The 22,471-nt window shown below is 51.4% G+C and overlaps 1 protein-coding gene across 8 annotated transcripts in view; it reads left to right on the top strand.

Moving 5' to 3' along the window:
* Positions 1 to 5,157: 5,157 nt before the first annotated feature.
* CHD4 (chromodomain helicase DNA binding protein 4) overlaps positions 5,158 to 22,471 on the top strand; it is a 29,495-nt gene continuing 12,181 nt past the window's right edge. For 5 of the 8 annotated variants that reach the window (XM_045165260.1, XM_045165259.1, XM_045165258.1 and 2 more), the window contains exons 1-24: positions 5,158 to 5,312; positions 6,148 to 6,325; positions 9,703 to 9,824; positions 10,022 to 10,237; positions 10,426 to 10,544; positions 10,669 to 10,910; positions 12,333 to 12,460; positions 12,726 to 12,861; positions 13,005 to 13,183; positions 13,343 to 13,582; positions 15,566 to 15,769; positions 15,872 to 16,077; positions 16,419 to 16,550; positions 16,630 to 16,726; positions 17,387 to 17,578; positions 18,060 to 18,260; positions 18,422 to 18,559; positions 19,002 to 19,123; positions 19,237 to 19,410; positions 19,744 to 19,885; positions 19,974 to 20,105; positions 20,195 to 20,312; positions 21,645 to 21,769; positions 22,109 to 22,346. In XM_045165260.1, coding sequence (XP_045021195.1) covers positions 6,226 to 6,325; positions 9,703 to 9,824; positions 10,022 to 10,237; positions 10,426 to 10,544; positions 10,669 to 10,910; positions 12,333 to 12,460; positions 12,726 to 12,861; positions 13,005 to 13,183; positions 13,343 to 13,582; positions 15,566 to 15,769; positions 15,872 to 16,077; positions 16,419 to 16,550; positions 16,630 to 16,726; positions 17,387 to 17,578; positions 18,060 to 18,260; positions 18,422 to 18,559; positions 19,002 to 19,123; positions 19,237 to 19,410; positions 19,744 to 19,885; positions 19,974 to 20,105; positions 20,195 to 20,312; positions 21,645 to 21,769; positions 22,109 to 22,346 — 3,703 coding nt within the window. In that variant the 5' untranslated portion in view covers positions 5,158 to 5,312; positions 6,148 to 6,225. The remainder of the gene's footprint in view (positions 5,313 to 6,147; positions 6,326 to 9,702; positions 9,825 to 10,021; positions 10,238 to 10,425; positions 10,545 to 10,668; positions 10,911 to 12,332; positions 12,461 to 12,725; positions 12,862 to 13,004; positions 13,184 to 13,342; positions 13,583 to 15,565; positions 15,770 to 15,871; positions 16,078 to 16,418; positions 16,551 to 16,629; positions 16,727 to 17,386; positions 17,579 to 18,059; positions 18,261 to 18,421; positions 18,560 to 19,001; positions 19,124 to 19,236; positions 19,411 to 19,743; positions 19,886 to 19,973; positions 20,106 to 20,194; positions 20,313 to 21,644; positions 21,770 to 22,108; positions 22,347 to 22,471) is intronic. The other 3 variants (XM_045165262.1, XM_045165261.1, XM_045165263.1) reach the window with 2 other exon arrangements.

Genomic DNA, 22,471 nt, shown 5'->3' with positions numbered 1-22,471 from the left:
CTCCTTCCCCCTCCCCTCCATTTCCTCTCCAGCTCCCTCCACAGCCGTAACCAGTAAAACAGGCGGCCAGCTATTATGGGATGGCTGCTCCCGGCAGCTCTGCAGGGAGGGGGCGGTCACCGCGGAATGTCTCTTGTGGGTGGCTATTATGGGATGGCCGCCTCTCTCTTTTTTTGGGGGGGGTGGGGGCTAGCAAGGAGAAGGATTATTATGGGATGTGCCCAGCGCAGCTGGGTGGGGCTGTCCTGAGTAGGTGAAGCTCTGGGGAGGGGGGAGGGGGAAGGAAAGGAAGGAAGAGGGAGGGAAGGAGCTGGGGAGGGTGGGGTGAGCCCTGGAGCCAGACCTGAGGCCTGGCAAGAGTGACTGGCTGGAGAGGTTCGTCCGTGACAGCTGTTTGAAGAGGCCCCGGGGGCAGACTGGAGCTAGCCGGATCTGAACCCTGGACACCTGGGTCCCTAAACCGCTTGTGAGCTACAAGGGTGGCTGAGTCCAAGCCTGCGGTGAGGAGGCCTGAGTTCTGGCTGGACTGTAGCTCAGGTAGGGGTCCAACCAGGGGAGCTGTGCCACCTTGCAGTCGCACCGGAGGAGCAAGACTGAGTTGGCTTCTTCAGGACACATGTGCGGTGGTGCCCCCCAGCCCTGTACCACCTCCCTCCTGCCTAGTCGTCGGCCTGCACTGTCCCTGTGGCTTTTCTGTCCTATGTTGCTTTCCTAAACCCCCTTTTCTGACAGCAGGAACACTCTTAGATGCCTAGCGAACAGAGTTTCTGGGACTCACAGAACAGAGATGGAGAGGGAACTACAGAGTATGTGCTGAAAACTCCATGGACAGCCCACTCTGTTATTCTAGGTTCTTCTGGGAGGGAAGCAGAACACTAAAGTAACAGGCTAGAGAGGCTGTCCCCCTGGGTGCATTAATCAGGAGATTATCCCACCCTTAGTCTCTGTGGGCCAATCTCGCTGGTGGTTTATTTATAATTTATCTGGGAGGGGAGCCTGGGGCCAGGGTAGGAAGGGGGAGCACAGAGGCGGAAAGACCACAACAGTGACATGAACATCCTAGCCCCCCTGGAACTCAAGGAGAGAAGAGCCTTTGACCTACTCCTTGTGGGTTATCAGGGAGAGGTGGGGCGTAAGAGGAGCCAAGGGGTAAGTGGGTACAACCGGCAGGATGGGGTAAAGGGCTGTGGTGGACAAAAGGGACCATGTGTGTCTCCACAGACAAGAAGCTGTGACTACCCAGTTACAAAACTCTTCTCCTGGTTTATGAATCTCTGTGGTAACTTGGTGTATATGTGGGAAGAAGAGGGTATGGGGCAGATGTAGACATTACAGAACGAAATTTGAGGCCCAGAGGCAGGCTGGATCCCCTAAAGAAATGGGGAGAGAGAGGAGGGCATAATAATGCTCTGGCAGCTCTGTAGGTTAGTGAGAACTTCCTGAAAGGAGGTATATGGTACCTTAATGAAAGAGCTGCCTCCTGTCCCCCAAGTGAGGAGGGCAGGGTTTGCTCTTAGTCCTCAGAATAAGCATGGGGGAGGATTTGCACAAATGAATGGGGCCCAACCTTGAAGACAAGAGAATTGAATGGGAATACTAGGCAGCCTTGCAGAATGAGGGAAATAGCCTGTGTGCCAGAGGGGATGTGCTGAAAGGGTGGTCTGGGGAGTGAAGTCAGGCAGGAGCTGGGGGAGAGACCAGTCACCATCATTGGTGTTCTGCTTGGAAGCCTTTGTTGTTGTTTAGTCCCTTCACGACCCTGTGGATGGCAGCACCAGGCTTCCTTGTCCTTCACTGTCTCCTGGAGTTTGCTCAAATTCATGTCCATTGAGTCGGTGATGTTATCCAACCATCTCATCCTCTGCTGCCCCTTTCTCCTCCTGCCTTCGGTCTTTCCCAGAATCAGGGTCTCTCCCTGTTAGTCAGTTTTTTGCATCAGGTGGCCACAGTATTGGAGTTTCAGCTTCAGCATCAGTCCTTCCAGTGAATATTCAGGGTTGATTTCCTTTAGGATTGACTGGTTTGATCTCCTTGCAGTCCAACAGATTTTCAAGAGTCTTCTCCAGCATCACAATTGGAAAGTATCAATTCTTCTGTGCTCAGCTTTCTTTATGCTCCAGCTCTCATATCTGTACATGACTACTGGAAAAACCGTAGTTTTGACTAGATGGACCTTTGTCCTTTGTTGGCAAAGTGATGCTTGGAAGCATAGGGATGCTGATTTCCCTAAGCAAGTTTCTGCCTCTCCTAAATTCATCTCTCCTTGCCAGCTCTCCAGTCCTGAGGTTCCCAGAGGAGGGAGGGTCATCTAGCCAGGCCCTTTCTCTAGGGAAGTGAGATTAGAAGGGCTACACACTCACTTCTGGTCAGGAAGGGCCTCTCCTAGGAGGAAGTTCCGGTTGCTCTTCAACCTGTTGTACCCGCAAGGGCCTTGGACTTGTGTGGAAAAGGCACAGGAGAGTAGAGGAAGATGTTAGCTGACTCTGGGGTCTGGAGTGAGGGCAGCAAGGAAGTGGTGCTGAGATACTGGTTCTCACCCAGGTTCTCTGGGGCTCAGGAAGAGGAAAAAGTGATAGGCTATAGGCTCAGGTTCTCTAAGGGTCAAAAGATTTTAAGATTGGGTTCTCTGACTTTCTTAGGTTAGGTCCCCAGGGTAGCTGCAGGGTAGGTACAGGTAAGGAAGGGAATGGTATATTTCTGGAGGCTTCCTTGTGGCATTATAAATGAAAAAGGCATTCTGGGATGTTGACTTGTACACGGGAGGGGAAGATGGTGAGTATTATACAGTGATGAGGGTTTTTTTTTTTTTGCGGGGGGCAAGAATGGGACTTCAACAAGAGGAAGATGGAGGCAGTTGGAATTGTTATGAGACTTGAGGATACAGAATGAGAACATATAAATGAGAAACGTGGGTCATTGGTCAGCAGGATTTGGTGTGCAAGCATGCTGTGCTTAGTCGCTCAGTTGTGTGTCCAACTCTTTAAGACCCCATGGACTGTAGCCCACCAGGCTCCTCTGTCCTTTGGGATTCTCCAGGCAAGAATACTGGAGTGGGTTGTCATGCTCTTCTCCAGGGGATCTTCCCAACCCAGGGATTGAACCCAGGCCTCCCACATTGCCCATGGATTCTTTACTGTCTGAGCCACCAGGGAAGCCCTTGGTGTTCAAATATAACAATTCTGGCATGTTGAGGAGTCTCTCAGGAAGGAAGCACATGATGACATTATAGGGTTTCTGTATTAGAAACGCTTTGCTGGATGGATGGACAGCACTTTCCAATCAAAATCCCTTAGTACATAGGGAGCAGAGAGGAGATTATCTTGCCCATCCGTCTACATTGTAAATCCTCTAGAAGTACCTCCCACCTCTAGAAGGACCACTGAGAATCTCTACTGGGATCTGATGTCTCCTGAGACCAGTTGGGATTTGTTTTATTCCCTGTGACAGGAAATTAGGAAATAGCACTGTGTTTCATTGACACCAGGCATTCTATCTAGCCTCAGCATTTGATTGTTTAGGCTTCTTGAAGGGACGCATTATGGTGCCCAGCTCTGTGCCTTGCTAGGTACTCCCTCAACATCTGTTGCATAAACATGAGTATAAGGAGAGCAAATCTTGGGTCTTTGTGAGCAGATATCAAGATCTTCAGTTCACACCATGGTGGGATGTCCATTCATAGGAAGGAGAATGGACCGCTTGACTTGGGGAGGTGGTATGGGGTAAGGACTGCTGGAATGTTGAGAAATAGTCTTTAGGTGGGGGTTTGTAATTGTTATGGGATGCTTTGGGGTGAGCTAAACTTTATGTGAATGGCTCATCTGGTCAGTATGGTATTTGGTTGGTCTTACTGAAAACTCACCTGAAGGTAAGTGTCTGGAGAACATCTGGGTTTTGGTGGGACTGGGTGGGGTCCTAGGTTGATTGTCAGTTCGTGGGTGTCTGGAAATGATGGATGAGGAAAGCGAGGGTCCGTCTTATACATCAAGAGGCTTTGTGCCAGGACACTGCTTTGGCTCATTAAGGGATGAAGGTGTGTACAAGTTGGGGCGGGGACAGGGCAATGTGGGTAGCCTGCTTCACCCTCTCTGGTGTGGGTGTTAGAATAGACTGACAGCCTTGGAGATGGGGGAGGTATGAGTATGAATATTATGGGATGTCTGACTGAAAAGGTATAGGGGTAGTGGAGTGGAGGTGAAGCATTATGGGATGTGACTCTGGGTTGTGCTGGGAGTATTATGGTATGTCTGGTTGACCACGAGTTCTTTGCAATTATTATGGGCTGTCAGTGTGTGGGTGGGGGAGTGAAATGATGGGATATCTTTCCAGTGTTAGAGGAAAGGAGATTAGTTGTCCATCTGTGGGGTGACGGTATGGCTGTTGATCATTATGGGATATCTCTCTGATGGGGAGGAGTGGTTATTAAGGGCTGTGGAACTAGAATGAATGTGTGAAGTCTGGGGGTCGTGTTGTGAGGATCTAGCCTGCAGGGGCTGAGGCCAGCGCCAGGGGGTGGGTTATTATGGGATGTCAGTACTGAAAGTGGGAGACTGATTATTACGGGATGTGTGTGGGAGGAGGCCGAAGTGTCCGTTGATGGGGGGGTGAGTTTCTGACTATTATGGGATATCAAACTGGGGGTGGATGAAGAGTGGTTATTATGGGATGTCTGTGGGGGATGGGGATGAGTATTATGGGATGTGAGGCTGAAGGGCTGGGACGGATGCTTATTATGGGATGGCCATGGGAAGGGAGAGGTGACGAATTATTATGGGATGTTAGCGTTAGGGCCAAGAGTGAAGAAGTTGGCAAAGGATAGCTATTATGGGATGTCGGGGGGGGTGGGGATAAAGGGTTAGTTGCAAAAGGTCTGCAATATCATGAGATGTCAACAACCCTGGCATGTATGTGTATGGTGTGTGTGTGCGTGGGGTGGTAGTGGTGGTGGGGGGGGTGGTGTCCGTGTGTATTATGGGATGGCCAGGAGGTGGGTGGTTGCCCGGGTGACACGCGCGCGCGCTCTCGAAGGGGGCGTGGCCAATGGTTGCCGGAGCGACGAGGGGGCGGGGGTTGCCCGGGAGACCTAGGGAGGAGGGTGGCGGTAGTGGAGGGGGGGGTTGGAGTTGGTTGAGGTTATTATGGGCTGTCCGTGGGGGGGCGGGGCCTGTGCGGTGGGATTTCCCGGCCGGTGTTTCGGGCCCTTTAAGAGGCGACGCCGGAGCCGGAGCCATTTTCCCCCCTTCGGCCGCGGCGAGGAGGAGCCGGAGCGGGAGTGACACCGGGCCGGACCCAGCGCGACCTGCGGCGGCTCCGGGGTGAGGAGAGCTCAGGGTTCCTAGAGAGACGCCCCTCTCAGCCCGACCAGCCCCGAGGGTCTTTCCTTCACCCAGCTGCTCCTCGGGCGTCCCCGGACCCGCGGACCGCCCCCTGCCCCGGGAGCCGACCCTGCCTCTCCCAGCCCGGCAGTGCGCCCAGCCCCCGCCCTCGCCCGACCCGAGTCTCGCTCTCAGCGACTCCCACCTCGTACTCGGCCTCCCACAATGCTCGGCGCCCCCCTCGCCCTCAGCTCACTTGCCCCCCGGGACACGTGGCTCGGCCCCCTGCCCGGTGGGAGTGCCGGCCCCCCACGCCCCTGCCTCCAGCCCCCCGGAGCGTCGAGCCTCCACGCCCCCTCGTCCCCGCGGCTCCTCCGGAGAGCCCGAGTTGTCCCAGAGGACAGCCTTTGGAGAGCTGCCCTGTCTGGGGACTAGCCCCTCCCCAGGCGCAGGGAGGCGCCCCCCCCACCCCCAAGTGACCTTGTGTCCCCGAGCGCCTCGCCGCCGGCCGCCTCCCCCGGCCCCCACCCCGCACCCCGCACCGCGGCCACTCGGACCCCCTCCCCCGTCACGCCCGGCTCCGTCCAGCGGCCTCTCCCCTCCCCACGCCGACACCGGCCTGCCCTCGGGGGCACAGCTCTCCGGGGGGCTTCAGTCGGGGAACCGGCTTCCGGGCCGCCCCCGGGAGTGTGGAACTAAGTTCAGCCTGAGTGGTTCGGGTGCCCTGCTCGGGTGGCTGAGGGGGGGCTGGGGTGGGCGGAAAGCGCGGCGGGGTGGGGGAGGGGGCCGTGCGCGTCACTGACTGTTCTCTTTCTCTCCCCCCTCCCCCGCACAGTGACTCGGGCCAGTGTCGAGGGCCCCAGGCCGCAGGCAGGAGCAGCTGGGCCAATTCCCTGGCCGGGAGCGGAAGGGGATGGCTTCGGGCCTGGGCTCCCCGTCCCCCTGCTCCGCGGGCAGCGAGGAGGACGACATGGATGCACTTTTGAACAACAGTCTGCCCCCACCCCACCCAGGTAACACCTTCCCCCAGGGCCCCCGGGCAGGAAGGAGCCATCTGGGCCCTCCCTAGTGGCTGTAGAGAGGCAGGGTTGAGTTTCTGGGCTCCCACCATGCAGCCTGAGGTGGAGGGCATCCGCAGGGAGTGGTTCCCTTCTGCGGAGCTCTGGCGCGAGGGGGGTGGAAGCCATGTGCCTCCTGGGCTCCGCGGACCGCGGTGCAAGCTTGCTGCACTGTCTTCGGGAACGCTCTGCGGATCCCGGTCGAGGGAGCTCTCGGGGCTGGTAGGCTTTGCCTGGTGTGGGTCCCCGAAGGACTGCAGGTGCCTGGGACCCCTGGAGGCTGGGCGCGGCGGCAGCGGCGGTGAGGGGGTTGAGGATTGCTCTTGGAGGAGACCGTCAGAGCATCTCTGTTAGCAGGATCTTGTGGTTGCTGCTGTGGAAAAGAAAGAGGGAGTGCGGGTTACTCTCTGATTATTTTTAGCTTCTGATCAGTTACCGGCTTTCTGTGCAGTTTCAACTGTGTGAAGTTTGAATTGCGCTCCTCAACTGCTATCTAGAGCGCTTTTAGTCAGGCAGATTGCTGGAATGTTAAGAGTGGGGTTGGGGTAGGATGTCATAGCCTGCAGGATACATTAGGAGGGGCAGAAAGAAGGGAGGTGATACCCTCGGCACCCCTCTTTCTCTGGCAAGTCGGTTTAATCCTGGCTTTTTTCCCAGAAGGCTCTGCCCTGCTCAGGTAGCCTAGGGTTTGGGCTGGTGGTGTGAAGTGTTTGTGTAGGTGTGTTGGGGGTTGTGCTGTCTGTGATTTGGGGTGGCTCCTTGGACTGGCCAAACCCGAATTGTTTTAACCACCCTGCCTGATTGGAATGACTCTTGTCTATCCTCAAATGATGATTGTTGTTATGTTTGTAAAGTGGATCTCTGTCTCCTTTGTCCTTTCTTTAGAGCACCTAGCTAAGTCACCTACTTGGTTTCTTCATCTTTTTGTTTACCTGTCATTTCTTCATTTTCTCTGTGTATATTAAGATGGGATCCTGCTGGCTCTGTTTTTGTTTCCCAGCAAACATCTTTCCCTTTTGCTTTCTCTCTCCTTAGCTCCAGCTGCAAGTTGAGGTGGTCTGGGAAAGATGGTTCCACGTTTGGCGCTTTCTTAGTTGGAAGTCTCCCCTTCCCCCCAGGGCCACTTAGGAGAGAGGGTCAGTGTTCTTGTTGAGTCTTCAGCTGCTGGGATCAGAAACTTGAATCAGAGGCTTGAATCCTGTCACCGTGGAGGGCACGGTGGCAGGTTTCTGTGCTGTGGCCCTGGATGCGGGGGAGAGTGATGGTGGCGAGAGGATTCTGTGCTGGCTCCACATCTGTGTTTCCCGTTGGCCCCTCGGGCTGGGGCTGCCCCTGTGTTGACTGGGAACTGTGCGGGCTCCCAGGGTGAACTCTGCCCCAAGCTGTAGTGTGACCCAGTTTTTCCACCTGCCACACCCCATTCCTGCCCCTATCCCAAATCTTCCTCTGTATCAGCCAGTTTGCCTTTTGCCAGGTCAGCACATCTGCCTGAGAAGTTGGAGGGTCTTCTGTGGATGGAAGGGAGTCCCCTTTGCCTATGTGAATTGTCCCGGTCTCCACTTCCAGCTTTGATGGTGACTCTTAGAGATGTAGCTGACTGGGGACAGGGACAGTACAGGGATGACTTGGGAGAAGGGCCTAAGAAAATGGTTCTTTCTGCTGAGATCCAAGCTGGTGTTCCATTCCCAGGGGAATGGGAGGGGCTGTCTTGTGCCTGGCCTGATCCCCGGCTGAGAGGGAAAGGGGGAGGCTGATGGCGCTTTGTCCAGTGTATCTTGCTCCCCAGTATCTGCCCCTCACGGAAGGGTGGAGCCAGAGGCATTTTCGGGCCAGTTCTAGGGGCCAGGAGCTAAGAACCTGTGTCGGAGACTGTTGTCCACTATTCTAGGTGCTGCTCCCTTTTTCTCAGCCGGTTGGATAGGTGGCGGCTTGTAACCTTGTTAGAGGTGCTTTAGGATCTGTGGCCTGCACTCTGGGTAGAGGTGATGAGGAAGCTGAGTTTCAGAGACTTCTTGTGGGCTTCCATCCTGCAAGGAAGGCCAACCTTTTGGGTGTCAGAAAGAAGGTTGTGTACTCTGACACAGTACCCCCAAACTTTTGTTAAACCTTAGCTCTGATAATCGAAATCCTAACGATTGAGGGAGTAACTCAGGCCCTCATGTGGGGTCCCTCTTCAAGGTGCCATGGGTATCCTTGCCTAGGACATTAGAATGGTGTCTTGCGAACTGTGTCATCCCAGGGTAGTGTTAGGAGAAGTGGCGTTTGGACGTGGGGCCAGGTGATCATTTGGGAAATCTATGAGATGGTAGTCTTTTCCCCTCTGGCTACCTCTCTCCACCCCACCCCCCTCCCCTGCCACTTCCTGTCTGTCCTCTGTTGGCAGCTGGGTGCCCTGGGCTGGCTTCTGTGGTCAGGAGCCATTTTCCCTCTCTTCAGTGGGTGAGGCATTCCCTCCTCCTCCACTCCCTTCTCCACTCCCCTCTCCTTGGGCGGGGGTGGCTTGGGAAGGAGGGAGGAGGGAGCTGGTGCGCTGGTATGAATGTCTGTTACAAAGAAAGCTGCCTCCTGGCCTTCTCCCCCACCCTCGGTGCCCCTTCCCACCTATGCCTGCCCTGGAGCTCTCAGCATTACCCCAGGCTTTGTGTGTGCTCCCAGCCGGCAGGAGGCGGAGCCAGATGGGAGGAGGAAGGGGGGGAGATGGTGACAGCTGGGCTGATTTGGGCCCCTGGGGAGAAGAGGCTACTGACCCAGGAGAAGCTAGGAAGGAACAGTAGGGCTGGAGATGGGGAAGGGAAGTCCGGTTTGGGAGTGGGCATGATACTAGGCTGGCAAGCTGAATCTGGGGCTTAGAGGTTCTGGAGCAGTGATGAGCCAAAGGGGGTTAGTGAAGGATGTGGTTTCCGGGACCACTGAGCAGGTACTGTTCTGGGAATGTGCCAAGGGTGGTGTCTTTGGTTTTTGTTTTCTGGGTAGGATTTTTCATTCTCACTCCTGGTTTCTGGAATACAGGAGGGCTGGACCTATTTCTCTTCCTTGGTTAACTGTGTGCAGCTTGATTTGGCTGCCCTGGTGAGCGTATAGAGGACTTCTGCTCAGGATCTGGGCAGCTGCCTGAGGTGGGCCCAGTTTGGCCCTGTAGGCCTGTTTCAAAGATCTCCAGCTCTCTGTTTCTGTCTGGAGTATCAGCTTCCATTGGTGGCGTGTGTAGCAGCTCTCTTCAGTGGAATCTGGGACAAGAGGTGGGGGAATCAAGTCTAAAGCCTCTGGATTAGGTGCTAACCTTTTGCTATTGATCTTTTTTCTGCATACCATTCTTTGCTAAATAAATGTAGAAAACGAAGAAGACCCAGAAGAGGACTTGTCAGAAGCAGAGACTCCAAAGCTCAAGAAGAAGAAAAAGCCTAAGAAACCTCGGGACCCTAAAATCCCTAAGAGCAAGCGCCAAAAAAAGGAGGTGAGTGGGTGACTGATGTCATGGGGAGTAGGAGGAACACAGGAGGAGCCCTGAGAAGGGCTGGAGGGCTGGGGCCTTCGCTTGCTGGCCCTGGAGTGGGTTGCCAGGTCCCAGGCGTCGCCTCGGGGCTGTCCTGAGGTCAGCATGTGTGTAGCATGTGTGTGTCTGTCTCCCTCTCCCCTCCTTCCCTGCTCCAGCGTTTGCTCTTATGCCGGCAGCTGGGGGACAGCTCTGGGGAGGGGCCGGAGTTTGTGGAGGAGGAAGAAGAGGTGGCCCTGCGCTCAGACAGCGAAGGCAGCGACTATACCCCTGGTAAGAAGAAGAAGAAGAAGCTGGGCCCTAAGAAGGAGAAGAAGAGTAAATCCAAGCGGAAAGAGGAGGAGGAGGAGGACGAGGATGACGACGACTCAAAGGTGCGTGCATTTCCACCTTCTTCTCTATCCTTTGCTTCCCAGACACTCTGCTGCCCCTGAGATTGAGTTCTCTCCTCCTGTTTCTAATGATTTGGTCTTACCCTGGACTTGCCAGCCTTAGTTGCAGCTCACATCCTCTGGTGAGTGTGGGCGCTCGGAATCAAGCCTTGACCCTGTTCTCTCTGCAGGAGCCTAAGTCATCAGCTCAGCTCTTGGAAGACTGGGGCATGGAAGACATCGACCATGTGTTCTCTGAGGAGGATTATCGCACCCTTACCAACTACAAGGCCTTCAGCCAGTTTGTTAGGTAAACAGGAGGGTCTTGGGGATGGGGTGGAGTGCACTTCCGTTATCTCTTCTTACCTCCATCCCCATCTTTTATCTTTTATTTTTAAACTTTTCCTCTTCTGTTCCTGCCTTTTTTCCTCCAGACCCCTCATTGCTGCCAAAAACCCCAAGATCGCCGTCTCCAAGATGATGATGGTTTTGGGTGCGAAGTGGCGGGAGTTCAGCACCAACAATCCCTTCAAAGGCAGTTCTGGGGCTTCTGTGGCAGCAGCTGCAGCGGCAGCGGTGGCCGTGGTTGAGAGCATGGTGACGGCCACTGAAGTGGCACCGCCTCCACCCCCTGTGGAGGTGCCTATCCGCAAGGCCAAGACCAAGGAGGGCAAAGGTGAAAATGGGACCCAGTGGAAATGGGGGCTAGTGTGGTTGGCAGACGTGTGGATGCGCTGTTCTGTCAGCCCAAAGATAGAAGCTAGGAGGGAAGGATGAATCTTGGATCAGGAGGGAAATTTGGGAAGGTCAGTGTAGAAATGTTTTAGGTGGGGCGTATTTTGTTGGGTTGGCCAAAAAGTTCCTTCGATTGTGTTCCATAAGATGGCTGTAGTCTCGCTTAGTTGTCCTTTTTTTTTTTTTATTTGAAACAGTTTTGTTAGATCGTATTGTGATTATTGTCCTATCAGTGTGCATTTTAAAAAAAACTACCAAAATTGAATTTTTGTGTAGTCATTTTTATATTGAAGACAAAAGAAGAAAGGCAACATTTTGGCATATTATGCTTTATTATTTCAAGAAAGGTGAAAAAGCAACTGAAATGCAAAAAAAGATTTGTGCAATATGTGGAGAAGGTGCTGTGACTGATCGAACGTGTCAAAAGTCATTTGCAAAGGTTTGGGCTGGAGGTTTCTCGCTGGACAATGCTCCATGGTTGGGTAGACCAACTGAAGTTGATAGCGATCAAATCAAGACATTAATTGAGAACAGTCAACATTGTATACCACATGGGAGATTGCTGACATACTCAAAAAATCCAAATCAAGTGTTGAAAATCATTTGCACTGGCCTGGTTATGTTCATCGCTTTCATGTTTGGGTTCCATGTAAGTTAAATGAAATCTTAACTGTATTTCCATATGGAATTCTCTACTTAAACGTAACAAAAACATTCCATTTTTAAAACAAATTGTGATGGGCAATGAAAAGTGGATGCTGTATAGTAACGTGGAACAGAAGAGATCCTGAGGCAAGTGAAATGAACCACCACCAACTACATCAAAGACTGGTCTCCATCCTAACAAAGGTGATGTTGTGTTTGTGGTAGGATTGGAAAGGAGTCCTTTATTATGAGCTCCATCAGGGTAAGGCAAGATTGCACATTTCTTTGATGACAAGGCAAAAACAGTTATAACCTGGCTGGGAAGTTCCGATTTATCCACCCTGTTCATCAGACATTGCACCTTCAGATTTCCATATATTTTTATCTTTATAAAATTCTCTTAATGGAAAAAAGTTCGGTTCCCTGCAAGACTGTAAAAGGCATCTGGGACAGTTCTTTGCTCAAAAAGATAATAAGTTTTGGGAAGATAGAATTATGAAGTTGCCAGAAAAGTGGCAGAAAGTAGTGGAACAAAATGATGGATACATTGTGCAATAAAGTTCCTCCAACGTGAAAAACGTGTCTTACTTTTACTTAAAAAGGCACTTTTTGGCCAACCCAGTGGAAAGACTGGGTGGTGAATATTTCCTTTTCCCCGTGTTCTGCTCTGTCATGGATGTTTGGACTGCATGATCTCACTTGCTTTCTCCTGATTTAGGTCCCAATGCTCGGAGGAAGCCCAAGGGCAGCCCTCGTGTCCCCGATGCCAAGAAGCCTAAACCCAAGAAAGTAGCTCCCTTGAAAATCAAGCTGGGAGGTTTCGGTTCTAAGCGGAAGAGATCCTCGGTGAGAGCCCAGCCTGTCCCTGTCCCCTGGTGATGGTGCCTTAGCCCGTGTAGAGGATGGTGGCTTAGTTCAGGATTCACCTTTCATGATGGTTGCTGAAGTATGTGGGGAGTTGATCATAGAACAGGGATCTAGGCTCACTGTGTAAGTCCTTGCCATGATTGCAGTGCCCCGAGTGAAGAGCGATTCCCTTGCCTCCCTTCTCCACCACTCTCTCCTTCCCCTTGGCCTGAACCTTGAGCCGTATTTCCTCTCACCCCATTAGAGTGAGGACGATGACTTAGATGTGGAGTCTGACTTCGACGACGCCAGTATCAATAGCTATTCTGTTTCTGATGGTTCTACCAGTCGCAGTAGCCGCAGTCGCAAGAAACTGCGGACCACAAAAAAGAAGAAGAAAGGTGTGCTGCTTTTCTGTATCAATATGTGATGGGCTGAGGGGAATGACTGGGAGGCATCTCCCTAAGGAGATGGGGCCTGGGCTTCAGGGGTGGGGGGAGGTGGTCGTTTTCTAATAACTGGGCTTTCCCTCTTCCTTGCCCAGGCGAGGAGGAGGTGACTGCTGTGGATGGTTATGAGACAGACCACCAGGACTATTGTGAGGTGTGCCAGCAAGGCGGAGAGATCATCCTGTGTGACACGTGTCCCCGCGCATACCACATGGTCTGCCTGGACCCGGACATGGAGAAGGCACCCGAGGGCAAGTGGAGCTGCCCACACTGCGTGAGTGCCTTGCCTTGAGGGCGCGGCCTTGGGCAGGGGGAGACATGCTGGTGCTGCTGGCTGTGGGCTTTGGGATGCTCTTGGAGGAATGCAGGGTGCGGTCCAACTGGGCGAGGGTGGGGGGTGGTTGTAACCTGACTCTGTGGTCTTCAACTTCAGGAGAAGGAAGGCATCCAGTGGGAGGCAAAGGAGGACAATTCGGAGGGCGAGGAGATCCTGGAGGAGGTTGGGGGAGACCCCGAGGAAGAGGATGATCACCACATGGAGTTCTGTCGGGTCTGCAAGGATGGCGGGGAGCTGCTCTGCTGTGACACCTGTCCCTCCTCCTACCACATCCACTGCCTGAACCCCCCCCTCCCAGAGATCCCCAACGGCGAATGGCTGTGTCCCCGCTGCACGGTGAGTGCCTGGCCCCAACTGGGCTCAGACGAGGGAGGCGTGGACCAGCCCAAGGGTTCACCCCTCTTCCATGTGGGCATCTCCAGGCTGAGGTGCAGGAGAGGCCACTGGAGGGCTGGAGGCCTTTGAGCCCCGAAACCGGGGTTTTCCTTACTTTGTGGTCCTGGGATGCCTTTCTCCTGGGAAGCTATAGGACTGACTTCCAACAGAGCTGATGCTTTGCTTGTTCTCCCAAGTGGGATGTAAATGAGGTTTAGCACTGTTGAACTTTGCTATTTGATAATTGGAATACATTCTTAAATGTGGTTGTGCTATATATCATTTTAATGGATATTTCTTGGTTTATGTCTTTTCTAACAGTTATTTTATGTGTATTTTAAGCTGTGGAAATGATGCTAGACAAAAAGCAAATTCAATCAGTTTTCTTATTTGAGTTCAAAATGAGTCATAAAGCAGTGGAGAAAACTCACAACATCAACAGCACATTTGGCCCAGGAACTGCTAACGAATGTACAGTTCAGTGGTGGTTTAAGAAGTCTTGCAAAGGAGATGAGAACTTTGAAGATGAGTGTAGTGGCCGGTCATAGGACGTTGACAGTGACCGACTGAGAGTAATCACTGAAGCTCATCCTCTTAAAACCACATAAGAAGTTGCTGAAGAACTCAACATCAACCATTCTACGGTGGTTCAGCATTTGAAGTAAATTGGAAAGGTTTTGAAGTGTCATCTTCTCTTATTCTATGCAACAATGAAGAACCATTTCTCAATCAGACTGATATGCAACGAAAAGTGTATTTTATACAATAACTGGTAACAACCAGCTCAGTGGTTGGACTGAGAAAATGCTCCAAAGCATCTCCTAAGCCAAATTTGCACCAAAAAAAGGTCATGGTCACTGTTTGGTGGTCTGCTGCCGGTCTGATCCACTACAGCTTTCTGTATCCCAGTGAAACCATTACATTTTGGAAGTATGCTCTGCAAAGCAATGAGATGCACTGAAAGCCACAGCGCCTGCAGCCAGCATTGGTCAGTGAAAGTGTGTTAGCTGCTCAGTAGTGTCCGACTCTGCAACCCCATGAACTATAGCCCACCAGGCTCATCTGTCTGTGGGATTTCCCAGGCAAGAATACTGGAGTGGGTAGCCATTTCCTTCTGGGGATGTTCCCGACGCAGAGATCGAAACCCAGTCTCCTGCATTGCAGGCAGATTCTTTATTGTGTGAGCTACCAGACCTACAGCAATGAAAGGGTTTGATTCTTCTCCATGACAGCACCCAACCATACATGACACAATCAACGCTTCAGTCAAAAAGTTGATGTTCAATCAATGTTGAACATCATGCAGTGTTCACACAATGTTCAATCAAAAAGTTGAACAAATTGGGCTACAAAATTTTGCCTCATCTGCCGTATTCACCTGACCTCTACCTCTATGTCTCCCAACTACTGCTACTTCAAGCAGCTTAAAAACTTTTTGCAGGGAAAACACTTCCACAACCAGCATAATGTGGAAAATCCTTTCCAAGAATTCATTGAATCCCGAAGCCTGGATTTTTACACCACAGGAATAAACATATTTCTCATTGGCAAAAATGTGTTTATTGTATTAGTCCCTATTTTGATTGATAAAACTGTGTTTGAGCCTAGTTATAATGATTAAATGTTAAATTTCACAGTCCAAAACTGCAATTATGTTTGCACCGATCTAATAGATTAAGCAAGGAAACCTGGGCTCCAGGCCTGTGACTTCTCTGTGCCTACTTGCTCTAGCTGCTAGCTCTGTTAGGCAGATAGGAGTGATGTCACACCAGTCCTGGACTAAGTCCAAAAACAGGAGATTCTCTTCTCTCTCTCATAGGGTTTTGGGATAAGACTGTAATTGAAATGAGATTTTACTAACTATGAGGTTGAAGCTGCTCTCAGGTATACATCTCCTCCCTATGGTAGTGCTTTGGTATTGACTCATCTCTTTTTCTCTCTTAGTGTCCAGCTCTCAAGGGCAAAGTTCAGAAGATCCTAATCTGGAAGTGGGGTCAGCCACCATCTCCCACGCCAGTGCCTCGGCCCCCAGATGCTGATCCCAACACTCCGTCCCCCAAGCCCTTGGAGGGGCGGCCAGAGCGGCAGTTCTTCGTCAAGTGGCAAGGGATGTCGTACTGGCACTGCTCCTGGGTGTCTGAGCTGCAGGTGAGCCTGGGAGAGACTGGATGGGGGCGGCAGTGATAGTACAGCCTGTGGAGAGAAGGGTGGCTGTCACTTTTGCTGATGTCTTTCTCGTCCTGCTTGCAGTTGGAGCTACACTGTCAAGTGATGTTCCGAAACTATCAGCGCAAGAATGACATGGATGAACCACCCTCTGGGGACTTCGGTGGTGACGAGGAGAAGAGTCGGAAGCGGAAGAACAAGGACCCTAAATTCGCTGAGATGGAGGAGCGCTTCTATCGCTATGGGATAAAGCCCGAGTGGATGATGATCCACCGAATTCTCAACCACAGGTACCGGTGGAGCCGGCCGGGCATCCTGGAGGTGGGCTGCGTATCCTCAGGGGATTCAGAAAATGGACCTCACCAGTAACTTACAGTTGGACAAGACACTCAGTGTGTTATTTATTAACTGACTGAATCCTGGCCTTTGAGCCATAGACTGTAGATTAGAGATCATTTTTGGTGCAAAGACTGGTAGACCAGATGTATTGGTTCTGAATCCATGTGGCATCTGGCCTCCTCAGAGGCCTGGTTTGGAACATCTATTGTTGGCGGTTTCTGAGAGCAAGACTGACTGGGGAGCTGAGCAGGGGGGCCTTCTGGCTCAGAGCTTTCTCCTCTTGACCTTGCAGCGTGGACAAGAAGGGCCACGTCCACTACTTGATCAAGTGGCGGGACCTACCCTATGACCAGGCATCCTGGGAGAGCGAGGATGTGGAGATTCAGGACTATGACCTGTTCAAGCAGAGCTACTGGAATCACAGGTGAGCGACCTCAGTGATCAGAGCTGCTGCTTGTTGAGAAGGACCCCTGGCAGCGCTGTGACATCTCTGTCCTCTTCAGGGAGTTGATGAGGGGTGAGGAGGGACGACCAGGCAAGAAGCTGAAGAAGGTGAAGCTGAGGAAGTTGGAGAGGCCCCCTGAAACCCCAACGGTTGATGTGAGTTGGCAGAAAAGGGCGGGCAGGACGACGTGTCTTCTGTGCTCCTCTGACAGTGGTGGTCTAAGACATTCAAGTCGGTGTGGCTAAAATGCTTCACACAGATGGCTTCCTGGTGTCTCCACGTCTCTGGAAACCAGGAAAAGTACTGGGAATACTTTTATTTTCTTTTCCCTCGTCAGAAAAGCAAAAACATAGGCATTAACGTATGACTGAGGAAGTGTTAAGTATGGAGGAGTCCACCAAGCTTTTATGAAACTTTTTTTGGAACCTGCATCTTTTGAGCCTTAATTCATGGCTCAGTTCCTTGGGGTTTTGTGTAACATATGAGTAAGGTTAAGGTTAAAAGTAAATTTGTGGAGAACGTAGAACTTTTCACCTGGTAGACCCTGACTGGTAGAATTATTGTGCTGCCAGGGAGACTGTGACGTGTCTGTCTTCTAATGTCTGTGGGACCAAGACCTCCATCTTGCCTTGCTTCTTGCAGGACCCTAAGTAAAACACAAACTTAAAATAACCATTAAGCACCTTTTCCCCTGCCAGTCTTTTGTGGCTTCCTTGAGTAGGCTCTAGTGAGCATGTGTGAGGAGGAGCAGCTACTGTCTTAGGGAAGGAAGGGAATTCCTCACCAGCTCATGACTTCCTCTTTTCCTCCTTCAGCCAACAGTGAAGTATGAGCGCCAGCCAGAGTACCTGGATGCTACGGGTGGGACCCTGCACCCCTATCAGATGGAAGGCCTGAACTGGCTACGCTTCTCCTGGGCTCAGGGCACCGACACCATCTTGGCCGACGAGATGGGCCTTGGGAAGACAGTGCAGACTGCAGTCTTCCTGTACTCCCTTTACAAGGAGGTACGAGAGCTGGGGCTACTGGCTTTGTGTCTGGGGGAATGTTCTGTGTTCAGGGTCTTCTCTTGCACTCCCAAGAGACAGAGAAAGGAAAAAAAAACTAGTCTCTGACCTGGAGAACAGTGTTGAGTGACAGTAAGAGAGACCTAAGTACCCAGAGACAGATGGGAGGGAGTGGAGCCTTGGGGAGGTTAGTGGTGGGTGCCCGGAGCCTCAGTCCTGGGGGTCGGCTGGGCGCTGAGATGAGCAGAACTGTGGGTGGAGCCAGTGTGGAGAGACCAGTGTGTGAGCTCCCTGGAGGCGGGCCTGGACCTGTGGGAGGGAGGCGGCTGGGTGTGTTTGTATCCTGGGGAAGGAGGAGGGGCAGCAGCAGTGCACAGGCCAGTCCTCTGCCTGCTGGAGGGGCCGGGTGCCGGACCGTGGACCCTGGGGTTTTGTGTGGGATCCTGAGTCCTCATTCTCCCTCTGCTCTTTTTCCTCACAGGGTCATTCCAAGGGCCCCTTCCTAGTGAGCGCCCCTCTTTCTACCATCATCAACTGGGAGCGGGAGTTTGAAATGTGGGCTCCAGATATGTACGTGGTGACCTACGTGGGTGACAAAGACAGCCGTGCTATCATCCGAGAGAATGAGTTCTCCTTTGAGGACAATGCCATTCGTGGCGGCAAGAAGGCTTCCCGCATGAAGGTACCTGAGAGAGGCAGGGGTAGGGTAGAGTTGTTGCTATGGTGTCCTTGAGTCTGGTCCCTGGGCTGAGGTGAGAGGAGGGAATTCCCCCACTCCCACCCTCCCCGGCCAGTCCCTTGACTTGGCCTGGACACGAGTGACCAAGTCACCTTCTTGTGCAGAAAGAGGCATCTGTGAAGTTTCACGTGCTGCTGACATCCTATGAGTTGATCACCATTGACATGGCCATCTTGGGCTCTATTGACTGGGCCTGCCTCATCGTGGATGAAGCCCATCGGCTCAAGAACAATCAGTCTAAGGTGAGGGGCCGGGGAGCTGTGGTCTCCAGTTTTAGGGTTTTGGTACCACCAACTCAGGAAGAGGAGACCTGGGAGTACGGGAGATGGAAAAAGGATCTCTGCCTTCCTTACTCACTCATGATAGATAAGCCTTGGAGGCCAGGCCTTAGAAGAGAGATGGAGGACATTGCTGGTGGTCCAGTGGTTAGGACTCTGCACTTCTACTCTGGGGTGGGGGTGTGGGGCACGGGTTCATTAGCTGGTTGGGGAGCTAAGATTGCAAAGTGTGGCTGAAAGAAAAAGTCACTGCGGAAAGAAGATAAAGAATAATAAAAAAAATTTTTTTAAGAGAGAGAGAGGTAGGGGCAGGGGCTTAACTGCTGGGCGGTAAAACGGGACTTTACAAAGAAGTACTGGAGTCCTGTTTTCATTGTACTCCACTTCTCTCCATCTGCTTCACCAGTTTTTCCGAGTTCTAAATGGCTACTCACTCCAGCACAAGCTGTTGCTGACAGGGACTCCACTGCAGAACAATCTAGAAGAGTTGTTCCACCTGCTCAACTTCCTCACCCCTGAGAGGTTCCAGTAAGTGTGTGCTTGTCCACAGTTGGCTCCTCATCCTTCCTGCTCCTTCTGCCTCCTGCGTCATGTCCCTTCTCTTCCCCTCTCTAACAGCTTCTTTCCTTTTCCTTCTGAAGCAATTTGGAAGGCTTCCTGGAGGAGTTTGCGGACATTGCCAAGGAGGACCAGATTAAAAAGCTGCACGACATGCTGGGCCCTCACATGTTGCGGCGGCTCAAGGCTGACGTGTTCAAGAACATGCCGTCCAAGACAGAGCTGATCGTGCGTGTGGAGCTGAGCCCCATGCAGAAGTGAGTGTGGAGAAACGGGGTGCTGGCTCAGTTTGACAGACACAGCTAGACACGCCGGCCCGTCTGTGTGGTGTTTGCCAGTCCTCCCCGTACTCTGATATGAGATGGGTAGTGACCAAGCCAGTGAGGCTCAAAGGAACCTGTGGCCGGGGTGCTGGGTCCAGAGTGCTCAGCGCTTCCTTCCCTTGTTTAAAAGGATGGCAATGGCGCTTCTTGGGTTTCCTCAGTCCCAAAGTGAGAGGTGTTGGAAGGAAGGCCCCAGACCCTGGGCCCACATGGTGAGCCAGGTGACGACTCTCGAGGGTGATATCCCTTACCCTGTCGTCTACACAGGAAATACTACAAGTACATCCTCACTCGGAATTTTGAAGCCCTCAATGCCCGAGGGGGTGGCAACCAGGTCTCTCTGCTAAACGTGGTGATGGATCTTAAGAAGTGCTGCAACCACCCATATCTCTTCCCGGTGGCCGCCATGGTAACTCGCCACCTCTTGTCCATCCCTGGGTGGGGACCACTCCGTGTGGGGTTTCTTTCCTTATTTTTTCTTTTTTGCTCCTCTTTAGGAAGCCCCTAAGATGCCTAACGGCATGTATGACGGCAGTGCCCTCATCAGAGCATCCGGGAAATTATTGCTGCTTCAGAAGATGCTCAAGAACCTCAAGGAGGGTGGGCACCGTGTCCTCATCTTCTCCCAGGTAACTTCCAGGTAGCAGTGGACAGCTCAGAGACATACGGGAGGACTGTCATCTAATTAATCCCGTAATTCAACTCTGCTCCTCTTCAGATGACCAAGATGCTGGACCTGCTAGAGGACTTCCTGGAACATGAAGGTTATAAATATGAACGTATTGATGGGGGAATCACTGGGAACATGCGTCAGGAGGCCATTGACCGCTTCAATGGTAAGAGGGGAGGAATGGCTTTGATCCTGGCATCTTCATTCACTCAGAGCTCTCGACCTATCACTTGTTCTCTCACATCTCTTTTTCTGGGTAGTGGTTCAGGGTCTTTTATAGACATGGAAGAGTACTTTAGAATTTCTTGATTGGAAGAATGTATCAGATTATTCCTGGGAGATTGTTTATTCCCTATGGAGTCTTTGTTCTCTCTGCTGAAAAGAAGGGCACTTCATTTAATCATCTTCATTGCATGCTGAGGCCTGGGAGGGACCCGGATTTATCCAGATTTACCAAGCCCAGATAGCAAGCTAGTGGCAGGCTTGTCTCAGTAGCCATTACCACCTCCTCTTTTTTTTTTTAACTTTATAACTTGAGATAGTTTTGAACACAAAAGTTCAAAAAAATAACATAGCGAGTCCATGTATACCTTTCACCTGGCTTTTCTTGATAACTTACATGACCACAGTACAATGTTCAAATCCAGGAAATTAACATTGGTGTCTAGTATACTACTAACCAGGTCATAGACTTGAATGTCACCACTGACCATGTGTCAGGATCCACTCATGGATCCCACATCACTCATAGTTGTTGTCTCTTCCACTTCTTCATTCTTTTTTACTCATGATATTGATATCTTTGATGGTGACTAGTCAGCTTCTTTATAGAATGTTTAGCTTTTCTAATACCAGTCTAGTTGATGTTTTCTCATGATTTGATCAACGTTAGACATTTCGGGCAGGAGTCTGCAAGAGCGATGCTGTGTCCTTTTCAGTGCATCATTCCCAGGGATGATGTGACAGTGATAATGTTCCACTGCTGGTGTTGGCCTTGATTACTTGGTTCAGGTGGTGTCTGCTTAATTTCTCCCCTGTAAGGTTTTCTTCATTGTGATTGATAAATTCCTTTAGGGGACACTTGAGACCATGGTGACATCCTATTTCTTAAACTTTCACACACATCTCAGTATCTGTTGTTGCTCTTTGCTTACGATACCATTATTGATACTTTGGTGTTTGCTTAAAGAGGTGTGTTTTTGTTTTAAATTTTTTTAATTCAAGTATAGTTGGCTTACAGTGTTGGGTTAATTTCTGCTGTACAGCAGAGTGATTGAGTCATACATATATACAAGTCTTTTTTAAAAATATATCTTCTTTTTCATATTCTTTTCCACTGTGGTGTATCACAAGATACTGAACACAGTTCTTTGTGCTATACACAGTAGGACCTGTTGTATATCCATCCTATATGTAGCATTTTGCATCTGCTAATGAGGTTTTGTATTTCTGATGCTCCTTATACATTTGTTCATTGGAATTGTGGTTCCTGTCTTAGCACCAGGTGCTCAGCAGTTTTGCTTCCTGCTTTCCACTCGAGCTGGGGGCCTTGGAATCAATCTGGCTACTGCTGACACAGTTATTATCTACGACTCTGATTGGAACCCCCATAATGACATCCAGGTGAGCAGAGGCAGCAGCCTTGGCATACAGTAACTTACTGGAAATGCACAGTGTTCTCTGTAAGGGCTCCATCATCTGGAATTAGTTGTTTCAGGGGAAAACAATAGATTCTTTTTAAATGCCTTTTACCTTATTGTAAGCTGGAGAGTTTGGGTTAGCTCTGGTCCTATTTTGGGTAACACAGTTAGAGGATGGTGTCTGGGAGCAGGGGTGCAAAAGGAAGTTGCATGAGGCAAGCTGCAGCTCGAGCCTCATGCTCGGTTTGGCTTACTATGTGAAAGTCAGGGCAAAAAAACACGGTTACTTCAGTTTTTGTCTTCGTTTTGTATCCCACTCCAGGCCTTTAGCAGAGCTCACCGTATTGGGCAAAATAAGAAGGTGATGATTTATCGGTTTGTGACCCGTGCGTCTGTGGAAGAGCGCATCACGCAGGTGGCCAAGAAAAAGATGATGCTGACGCATCTCGTTGTTCGGCCTGGGCTGGGCTCCAAGACTGGATCCATGTCCAAACAGGAGCTTGATGATATCCTCAAGTTTGGCACCGAGGAGCTGTTCAAAGATGAGGCCACAGATGGAGGTGAGCTGGTCAGGAACTTGTGTTGGTGTGGGGTGTGGCTGCTCTAAAGGGCATCTTTGATCCCGAGGGTCTTGGGACTCAGACCTTGGGTCTGTGGGGCTAGCTTTCTCCACTGCAGCTGCTGA

This window comes from Bubalus bubalis, chromosome 4, assembly GCF_019923935.1.
Source record: "Bubalus bubalis isolate 160015118507 breed Murrah chromosome 4, NDDB_SH_1, whole genome shotgun sequence".
Lineage (NCBI taxonomy): Eukaryota > Metazoa > Chordata > Mammalia > Artiodactyla > Bovidae > Bubalus > Bubalus bubalis.
The sequence above is the reverse complement of the archived record's forward strand: the minus strand, read 5'-3'. Positions and strand labels throughout refer to the sequence as shown.